The following is an 11,402-nucleotide window of genomic DNA, read 5'->3' as shown; positions in this document are numbered from 1 at the left end:
TGACAAGACATGATTAATCAATCCCATGAATGTTCACTAGATATGTTAAAGTGTACTACACCTATGATCAAATGGAGCAGTATGGTACAATAATATTTCCATGGAATACTGCTCTTATTGTCATCACCTGAAAGATCTATAATTCAAAGAGACTGTTAATGCAGTTCATTTCTGAAGATAATTCCTAATAGTCACTCAAAGATGGTGGACACCAACTTTCATCTGATGTTCTTCAAAATATATTCTGAAAACATTGAAGAGATGGACCCAAAGCTATTTCTAAATATTAATACTGTTTATGAACATTAACACAGAAAGATAGCGGCTGTATATTTGCTTCAATTCTCACTCAAGCAAAGATGGCTTTTATGAATTATAATTATCAGATATACTATGTATATATTACATGATTTTGACTTCAAACATATGTAGAACTGTCATCAATAATTAAACTATATCCACAAAAAATATTCATATTTGCCCTAGATAGTGAATTTGTGCAAATATGTAAAATGGGTAATAGTGAAATGTATGTCTCCCCTTATTTCATTAGACTCAAGAGCAACAATTCTATCTTTAAACTAAAAAATGTTTGTCAGAGTAAATAAAAAATCAGGATATTGATTATTCTCTCTTAATTTATCAATATTATATTATAAAGCACTTTAATCTGAAAGTTTTCAGTTAGTTTTAGATTAGGTTACTGCAGTACCCATTAAAACAATGTCAAAATCTTCACTCCAATATTTGTTTTAACAGTGTGGCTGTCTGAATAGTTGTTAATTGGGATATTCCTAAAACACAAAAAACAATAATCATCACTGATACCTAATAGTATTTTATCAAAGTGAAGAGTAATGTTAGAGAGTTATTTTGCATAAGCCATTTAATAACAAAAGGAAAAACACTTTTACAGTTCTCATTGGATAAAAGTTCAACAAAATATTACTGCAAAATAAACTCATTCCATTTGCTCCCAATCAGGTAGCAAATATTACTATGGCTTTATTGTAGAATTAAAATCTAATCCCCTAATTATGATAAATTACTGTTTTTTCAAGATTGGTTCTTAAATGAAGAAGACTCTGTGCCTATAAATTATTTTCAATACTTTTTTTAATTCCCTTTTGAACATGTGCTGCATTTAGTACAGAAATGGAAACAGTTCCTTATGAAACAAAAAAGAAACTGATATTGTCTTACAGTACAGTCAAGAGACAGATACATATGTGGATTACAAAAAAATGCTTCATGTTAGGGAAATCAATGTTTGTAATATTTCATGATGTATTGAGAAAATCCTCTGAATTAATATTAGCATAGTTCATTTTGTGTTTCTTTAAATCTTACCTGTACAGTTCTCAGTAAAAATAAACTCTGTTTCATAAATAATTATATAAAATAAATATATGCAATTTGGAATTGTATAAATACATCCATCTAAAAAGACCTGTAAAGGCTCTTGTCCAAGGTCGCCCAAGGCAATGTGAGTATAAGTTCTGAGCAACATTTATGATGGAGGCCACACTATTGTGAAATAAATTACAGTAACTCATTCATTGTTCTGATACTCTGTAATAAAAGTGAAAAGTCTAGCAGTAGTCTTCATTTTGGATATCTTAGGTTGACCTTTAGCATTTCTCCATCAAGTCCAAGTGGTGCTTATCCACAGTGATACAAAGGAACATTCTTGTAGCACTACTCTGTCAATGTAACTTCTCGGTGAAAAGGCACCTGCAGCATCATATAGCAAAGTCTACAATCGACACATACCAATTCCCTTTGTCTGCTGCTATTTATAGCATTACTGATGTCCATAAGCTGTGAATGCCTAGCAATAAGATGTAAAGATCCTGAACAGGTGATTACACATCAGAAATGCTTTTCATTTGATGACAGTAAGGCCACCTCCTTTCCAAACCATTCTCTCAACCAGATGTAGCCATAGGAAGCTCATGTTTCTGTGATAAACAGAGTAAATAATTCTTCGTCTTCTGATGTTGGGTTGTTTCAGCTATAACCTAATAAATCTTTGTAGAGTTCAGGTACTTTCTCTGGATTCACAGGTCTTGGCAAAAAATGAGTAAACTTCTGGTGCCTTTTGGATCTGCTCCCATCTCTTGGAGATCCATCTTTATTGAGTGCAACAAAATACCGCCGCCCCGTATCACTGTGTTTATATAGGTTGGACGAATACGTGTTATACCAATTTTCTTCAAATTGTTCTCTGAAGATGCACTCAGCTGTCAGCTTTTCCTAAAAATAAAATAACAGATAATAAAGTCTCACTTACTGCAGCAAAATAGTGCAATAATATTTACATTTATAAACAGAAAATAAATTTAGTGAGTGTAACTTGTTGAATTCAATGCTTAGCTAACAACACACCTCAAAATGGGAAAAATATATTTAAATCTATATTTGTTTGCAGGTACGAACAGATTAGTTCAGTGAAATACAGTAAATTTAATCACAGAAGCATATGTGAGCATTCTCCAATTGGAATAGGGGCAGATTGGAAGATGTTTCAGTTGAGATAAGCCACTCCAACAACTACATTACCCATACCCCACAATGACCATAGCAATATTGAGGATGTATATGTCTGTAATGTGCTGCTTCTTTACACGCTGTTACATAAATGGTCAAATTTTGTCAGGTTTCTGAATGGACTATGAACCCAAGAACACTACATCACTATTTCTGCTCTCTTCTTCCTCTACTTATCGATATATTTATCTCCCCCTCTCTCTCCCTCCCCCCCCTCTCTCTTCTCCCCTCTCTCTCTCTCTCTCTCTCTCTCTCTCTCTCTCTCTCTCTCTCTCTCCTCTCTCTCTCTCTCTCTCTCTCTCTCTCTCTCTCTCTCTCTCTCTCTCTCTCTCTCTCTCTCTCTCTCTATATATATATATATATATATATATGTTATAGTCTATTTTAAGTATTGCACTGTGCTGCTCCCAAATGACAAGTTTTACATCATACATCAATGATAATAAACATGGTTCTCATTCTGAAATTTCAACTGTTGCACTCTTGCATCTTCCTTGTCAGGAATATTGGATCACAGGGACCTAGTTCAGAACAAAATAAGAGTATGCTCATAAGGCAGCTAACCCAATGTGTTGTATTAGTGTCTGAATGACATGAGTACTAAGAAGATGACAGATCTTTGCACTCAAACTACAGCAGTTCTTGTGTTTGAACACAAACCCTCCAACAACAGAAAAAAACTTGCTAAAGAATAACTTTACTTCATATTTCCAGCAGTTGCGGTTTTTTTTTGATTTTCTAAAATCTTTCATGGGTTTACTCTATAAATAATGCTATTATTAATATGAGGTTAGTTTCTCTGTGTTTGTCTGGCTCTTTTCAACCTGTCTGTTCATGTGTTTGATCTATACTACCCAATAATTAGGCCATTCTTCTAACAAATCTATCCATGATGCTACAACCTCATTTTGCCATAAATGATAACTTTTTTCAAATTTTATTCCTATTTTTTGTAAATTAACTTGGTACTGAATTATTTAAGCAAAATGGCCAATGTTATATCAATACATCACTTTAAAAATTCCACATCAATATTATTCCTAGTTGTAAATAGTATTACAAGTATTTTGTTATTTAGACACCACCTGCTGGATCTTCATTCTATTGCAGCAAAAAATGTGTAATGTATAATGTGACTGTTGATAAACCAAAATCTCTATACAGCAATGATCCCATTAATGCTTAATCAAGCTAATCTGTTACATATTTATTATGTGCTGTTAATATTATATTGTATTAATCAATTACCATTAGTTATAAATTCAATAATATTCATCACTATGCACTATTTATCAGCAAGTATACTATTTGAATGTGACAATTTTTATATACGTTATCTTATCCATTGTATAAGAATACTAGCAAGAAGGAAAGTGTAAATATAAAATTCAAATATCATTATAACAACACACTTCCTGGATTAATATTTGAGCTGGCTATATTCAACTTAAATGTTACAATTAGTTGTCATTAATTCAAAGAAACATCCTAATACTATCTAATTTTCTAAATATAGCACAGATTTTTACATGCTGAAGCACTGGTCAGTAACATTGTCTAATCAACGTCCAAGATCCCTCTATAGTATTAAGATAACTTTGTTTCCAAGACCATTTGTGCTTACTATTTCACTAAGTGTGATTGCTTAAGTAGCATTATTTAGCACTGAAATGTAAAATTTTGACATTTGTGTCCCTTGACAACCAGATCGAAATGCATGTATTAAATACAATATGTGACATATTCTTAAAATGTCAGATAAATTGTTTCTAGGCAGTCATGAAATGGCCCATGAACCAGAACCAATACCTGGAGGCAATTATTCAAATTTTTCATCCTCAAATTTACCTTTTCTGTGAAATATATCACAAAAAAGCAATATTTCCATGCCCTGTTGCTCTAAGATGACTCAAGAATTGCCTATACCCAGAAATTCTCTGCAAGCCCTGACATAATTCAATAGATACTTAGCAAAGCTGGCAGAAAACAGACATCTTATTTTAGAGGAAGTATTTCTATTTCATGCTTTTGACATGTTGGGTAAAAGTAGCACAAGTATAAGCTTTGCACAAGTGAAAAGTAATGTCAGCACAATATCACAGGACAAAAGGCCTGTATTGTGCAGCGATGGTCTATGTTCCAGTAGCTTAAAAGTAATGAAAAGAATATAAAACTTCCCCATTATTGTACCAGTACAAATTTTAATTCAAATTGATATAAAATAATGAAGATGTACACTATGGTGTAAAACCACATGCATCTTACCATAGCTCTCAAACTCTTGAACTCTTCCCAGTGTATTTACATAAATATCACGATATTTCACTATTTATAAAAATAACTTTATGGAAACAGAGAGCAGTATAGCCCATCTAAAATATTGCAGATATTGTTAATGTCCACACTCCAATATCAACTTTATTTTCTTTTTCTCTGATAGAAGCTTTGGAATTTATTACCCACCGAGCCATATAATTCTCCTTTGTCGTTCATTCCTAGGTACAGTCCACTATCCACTCCTCTAATGCTGACCAGCCCTACGGCTATACTGATGAACTCCAGGATCCCTAAAAGAAAGTGGGGAAAAAACGCATTGAAAGTTTGCATTTTTCAAAGCCAGTTTGCACAAGCTACATATTTAAATGTTCGCGTTAGCTCAACCGTCGCACGTTCCGGATTGCGCATATCAAAACCCCTGTGAAAGTATGGAATTCTGAGTGCTCAGATATTTACGATGTGCATTTCGAAGATTGAAGTGCCATGCAATATCTACAATTTCCACAGGTGCATGCAAGAAGGAGAAAGTACTTTCGCCACTGTCCGATGTTATTTTCCTGATAACAAGGAGGATTGTCCAATTCAGATTATAATTTTGGAACGATTTTAATAAGATGACATTTACCGGAAGAGTGTTTGAAATTTCCGAATGTCAAATTCTGTCTGCGCTGCTTCCCCAATCAACCCTGCTGGAGAAGAGCCAACTTACGATCGTACCTTTGACACGAGTACCTACGCATTCGGGGAGAATCCCAAACGCGGAGAGCGACTCTCCGGAGAACTTATCGCGGAGAAACGGTTACAATCTAAAGGCTGGACTATAAGAATCTAGGCTCTGGAGATGGCATTTTGTGAAGGTCTACAGTGGAGCGGGAATGCAGGAAACCCGACCAGTCATCCTATGGCTCGGCACACGTTATGTAGTGAATTTCACTGAATTCCCTATGATGTTCAAAGTTACGGCGGTCGAGGGTTGTATCGCTGTGTTCACTGCAGGCAGGCGGTTTCATATGCTTTAATAGGGGGTCTTACAATTCTGAATTATGTCCATATAGTCTCAAGAAAACCAGTAAATTCACGCGTACGTTGCAGGAAATAAGTTGTTAAACTCGTTAACAGGAACGCGTGTGCCTCGGGCATTGAATGTGACAAGAAGTGTGATTTATCTTCTGTCTTATACACCTAAGGGTCTAATGAAAGGTAGATGTCTAAAAGAACGTCTCGAAATGTTTGATGTCTTGCTGAGTGATGTCTGCGGAGTTTCTCTCTACAGTGTGTTAAGAGTTCCCAAAACGTGGTTTAAATGTCTTGCAAGTATTTTTAAAGGGGTCCATCTACTTCGTAAGTATCACAAAATAGGTGCCTCTCAAAAGCAGTTATTGTAACCCTGAAGGAAGAAGTGATGCACGAAAGGACACTAACAGCTAAATTTGGGGGATATGGTCCAAGCACGGTGAAATCTTACCGATCCGGAACAACCTTTCAAACCTGGCTGTCAGCGGAGGGAAATAGTCTTGATAGCTTTAGGATATTATCGCGTATGTTTCTGAATTTTGGTATATAAGAAGAAAAAAATATGATATCGGATTGCTTGTTTTACTTTTGAAAGAGGCATTGCCTACCGAATCGGCTGTGGTCTCGCCTGGTCCCCCGCACTGCTCCACCTGGAAGGATCTCCAAATGAAAGCCAGTCCTGCAATAAAGCTGCCTCCTTCGCAAAATCCCTTGCAAATGCACTAAGTCCGTGGTGGTGCTGCGAGACAGCCTGCTTTCGGTCTGGGCGAGGTGATCGCTCAGAAGGACCGGGGCGTCCACCGCAGGAAGAAAGAAAGGGGCTGCCACATGTCCACCGTCTAGACCGCCCAAGTAGCTCCCGATTTCGGTTAACGGGGCCATAGCGAGCCGCTCTGCACGATCAAGGAAATACTCCAAATACTGAAATAGAAAATGACAAAAGAAAAAAAAACAAAAATGAAAAGATAAGCTTCTGATTATATATTCTTATCTCTGCTTCTCATTCGGTCTTCTTGTTCTGTTTCCTAAAGGCGCCTGGAGTAATATATTCTGGTTTGATGCTGTTATGAAAACGGATCAGATTAGCCGACTGTTTATACCGTATGTAAATAAGCCCTCGGGGCATATGCTAATAAATTCGTCTTCAGATCGCCAAACTTTTTTCGTTTACTTTCCTATACCGCAACACGATCTTACGCAATGTTCAACACACTAGCAGTACAATTAAAAGACCGGCGAATGTGAATATGAGTTGTGCACAAAATCTCTATTCTAAGATTTGGTGCCGAACAGCTGTTGAAAGCTTTCCCTTCTTACCTTTTGCTCAAGGAAGGAGATATATTCGGCTTATTTCCCTAGTTTAAGACATGGATTTTATATAAACACCGGGCAGTTTGATTTAATGGGTACTCTTTGCATTACGTGGAACAGGTGCAAGGTAGGAGTGGAGGCGTTACCCGAGACTTGTACCTGCCCAGGCACATTAAGGCGTAAATGTGTGAACCACCCCTCCCCCTCCCCTCCCACAACGGCAACACCACCACCACCACAAGATTCTTGGAAGCAAACTTCAACTGTAGATGCTGCGTTAACGCTGGAAGAGCGATTTATAGCAGATGTAGGGAAATAAACAACGTTAATCAGTCGAATAAAAATAAAAGCTATGCACCTTCCCTTTTCGAATGGGAACTAGTAAATTTGATTTTGAGCCTCTTCTTATAAGAAAGGTCCAATGAGGTTATTATCAAGATTTAACCACTTACTTATCAGAATATAATATTGTATAAGAATAAGGAAGCGCGTATAAAGTTCCACAATGCTCATTTACAGTACCTGAATTAAATCCCAGTCTCGGGTGGTATGAAAAGAGAATTATTTATAAGAAAGCGTTTAGCGTGTGTTCTAAATCTAATCAATAACAATTCACCAAATTAACATTCTAATAGGTTTAGTTTTGGAGTCCTTCAAAACTCAGCAATGTCTTGTATTTTGTTGGAATCGCCAAGGTGTGTGTGTGTGTGTGTGTGTGTGTGTGTGTGTGTGTGTGTGTGTGTGTGTGTGTGTGTGTGTGTGTGTGTGTGTGTGTGTGTGTGTGTGTGTGTGTGTGTGTGTGTGTGTGTGTGTGTGTGTGTGTGTAATGTAAAGACATAATTAAATAACTCTGTTGCTTAATTCATTTGTCAAGAATATTCCACACAAAAAAGGACGACAGATGAGAAAAAGCTACCTCGAAATCAAACTGGCGATGTTCCAGCTAAGGACGGATTTCCAATTTAATTTCATTTTTGTATTAAACAATGCTGATAAATTACCCCAAACAAGTATCAACGATCCCGCAGCAGGTGCCTGTTGCATTATTTCCCTTTGTAAACTATGATGTCATGTGGCGCGAACCGCAAACCGCTATAATTGTAATCTCAAAGCATATCCGTGTCAACATAATAACCTAAATGTTAACACTTCTACTGATCAGCTCTTTGAAAATTTTGTTTGATTCTAGAGTGAAATCAAAGGGAACAGATCAAAGTTTCAAAAAATCCTATATTTAAACATTATCTCGAGGCAAATTTTATGACTCTGACAATGAGACGCAACTGTTGAAGATATGGTGTAAACCATTATAAACCATTGTACTTTATCAGAGATATCGAATGTCTTTTGGTTAGAAATTCACTGTAGTTCATAGATTATTGTTAAATCGATGCTTTTTGCCTACATTAGAAAATCAGTCGCACATTTTTGTTCTAAGTTAAAATGTGTATATGGTAAATCATCCTCACCCTGGGGCTAAAATACACAACAGTGATTTCACTACCAGTTTAAATTCTTTCAATTCATATTCTGTGTTTTAAAATCATCATGGAGTTTTATGGTGGCCCTGATTCAGCAATTATTACGTGACAGTCACTGTTCTATTTTTAATTAATGGAACTATCTGAGCTTCTTGTTCAAATTTGATTAATTAGACCTAAAATTTCACAAATGCTACAACATCCTGGTGAATTTCATTTGCATCCTTTCCAGTGTAATCACATTCTTCCTTTAGTATGGCGCCCAGAAGTGCATACAATACTCTAAATGTGGCTTAACCAGGTTTTATAAAGTTGCACCATGGCTTCCTTGCTCTGATATTCCATGGTTCACCTAATAAAGGTGAGCATCTCTGTACCTTCTTCACCATCTTAACTTTCTTTCTGCTATTGTTAAGTGTCTTTGGATTTGCAATCCAAGGTTCTTCTGTTGCTCTATACTTCCTTGGGTCCTAACATTCAATGTCTGCATCCTACTCAAAGTGTATCACCTTTTCAGGATTGAATTCTATCTGCCATTTCACTGTCCAGTTTACCAGCTAATCAATTTCATTCTGTATTCTAAGACAATCCTCTTCAATATCAACAACATCACCAATTTTAGTGTCATTGGCAAATGTAGTAATCATTATTCCTACATTTAGTATACCAGATTATTAATGTATATGCAAATAATAAGAATCCCAGCACCAGACACTATGGTCCACTATTCATCACAGACTTCCAATCACAAAGTGAACTTGATCATTTCTTTCCATCTTCTATTAACCAAACCAATTTTGAATCCAATTTACCTTGGATCCCTTTTGGGCCAGTCCTCCATATGGGATCTTTCAAATGCCTTAATATAATGCCCATGTAAGCTAAATCAACTGAACTGCCTTCATTTCAATACTTAGTTACATCTTCAAAAGTGCAGGTCAAATTATTCAAACAGAATCTCCCACCAACAAAGCCATGCTATCTATTATTGATCAATCCTTGTTTTATGAGTGTAGATAAATCCTGTTCCTCCATTTTTTCCAATAACTCACTGGCCAACATTCACTTTGAAATGCTGAAAGAGGGGAGTGGGGGGAAGGTATTCATTCAGATATTGCAGGCTGGGATATTTGCATTTCCTTTTGAAATATACTGTTTTTCCTATCAAGTCTATCACCAAGCTTCTATACTAAGGGTAATCTGTGGTAGCCAATTCATGTCTTTCGGACAAGAAACATGCTGCTGGGGGATCTCAGCAGATCAGGCAGCATCTGCGAAAGGAAAGGTCTGATCAGCATTTCAGGTCAAGATTTTGCATCAGTTCCTCCAGTAGCCTGCTTATTGCTCCAGATTCTATCATCTGCAGTCTCTTGTATCTTCAAGTCTTTGGAATGTAGGAGGAAACTGGAACACCCAAAGGGATCTCCCACAGACACAGGGAGAACTGGTAACCTCCACAAAATCAAAACCAGGTCACTGAAACAGAACTACCCTCTGCATCACTGTCTTACTCTATGATATAATTAGGGAATGATATAGAACATTAGAGAATACTAGGTTATTTTAGATGAAATAATGAACTTAAATTCTCCAAAAGGATATTCCCACACCTAATTTTCATTAAGAGTTATATCAAATACGATAAGTACTCAAGTACTGAAAGAAAAGCATATTAAAAGGCACAACATAAATATAGATTTGAAAATAGAATGGCATTTTCAGTTACTCAAATGAAATGTATAAATCTAAATGAAAGATTCCAAATTTGGAAAATAAATTATTTTTATAAATCACCAGCTTCTACAAATCAACCAATTTGTAACGAATGTCATTTCTAGAATTCAAATGGAAATTATTTAGGACGGGGGGGGGGGGGGTAATTAGAAGAAATTAGCCACATACAGTAGATTCCAAATGAATCTTCAGTAGGTGGTTCCTAAATTTATCTTCACATTTGCTTACCTATCAGATAGACTTATAAGTATTTTGTGAATGTTCTTTCTCTGTGGAGGGTTCTCCTAATGTATTTCAGTTTAGCATTGGGGCTCAGAGTCTGCACAGGAAACTTGTGCCATGAAAATTAGAGTCAAATCCATTGAATGCAATGAAGACACAGAACTAAACGATTAGATCTAAAGTATGCCCAACTATTAAAATCAACCAGGTTTCACACTTGCATGATGTTGAAAACTTTTTGTTTGTTTCAGCCTCCTTTGAACCTTTGCCATTTGCTTAACATCAAAGCCCTTCATCTTATGAATTCGAAGAAACTAATATAAAAGAAAAAGTACTGTTGTGTCTGCAAAAAAAATCTTTAGATTGTATCCAAAATACTGTCTTTTTCTTTTGTGTTCAGGTATGGAGAGTGATACAGAAACCCTGGAAAGAGTTCAGAGGTAGACCATTAGATTAATAACAGTTTTAAAATCCTTGGTTATTATAATATATCCAGATGGCTGGATCACATTACTCTAAACAAAAATGTAGGCTTCAACATGACCTCACTGAGTTACTTAAAATGATAAAAGAATCCGAGTATGTTCAGAAAAACACATTGACTTGCATTTACTAAGTCAAATAGAGTCTTAGATAGATATAGCATGGAAACCAGTCCTTCAGCCCAGTGAATCTACACTGACAATCAACCAATGATTTACACTAATTTTACATTAATCCCATTTTTATACTGTATATGATTAACTGGATATGATGGAGATGGTCAAATGGTTCAGGATTGTTTCCTTAATGAACGTATAAAGGTCCCAAACA

The 11,402-nt window shown here is 36.0% G+C and overlaps 1 protein-coding gene across 1 annotated transcript; it reads right to left on the bottom strand.

Moving 5' to 3' along the window:
- Nucleotides 1-1,143: 1,143 nt before the first annotated feature.
- Nucleotides 1,144-6,822, bottom strand: LOC140737493 (fibroblast growth factor 9-like). Its single transcript, XM_073063951.1, has 3 exons — nt 6,450-6,822; nt 5,014-5,117; nt 1,144-2,256 (listed from the first exon to the last, which is right to left on the bottom strand). Exons 1-3 carry the CDS (start codon nt 6,721-6,723, stop codon nt 2,011-2,013), a joined length of 624 nt encoding a protein of 207 aa, XP_072920052.1. The 5' UTR covers nt 6,724-6,822; the 3' UTR covers nt 1,144-2,010.
- Nucleotides 6,823-11,402: the final 4,580 nt, after the last annotated feature.

Source organism: Hemitrygon akajei, chromosome 13 (assembly GCF_048418815.1).
Source record: "Hemitrygon akajei chromosome 13, sHemAka1.3, whole genome shotgun sequence".
In the NCBI taxonomy this organism is placed as follows: domain Eukaryota; kingdom Metazoa; phylum Chordata; class Chondrichthyes; order Myliobatiformes; family Dasyatidae; genus Hemitrygon; species Hemitrygon akajei.
This window is presented reverse-complemented; position numbering and strand designations above follow the sequence as displayed.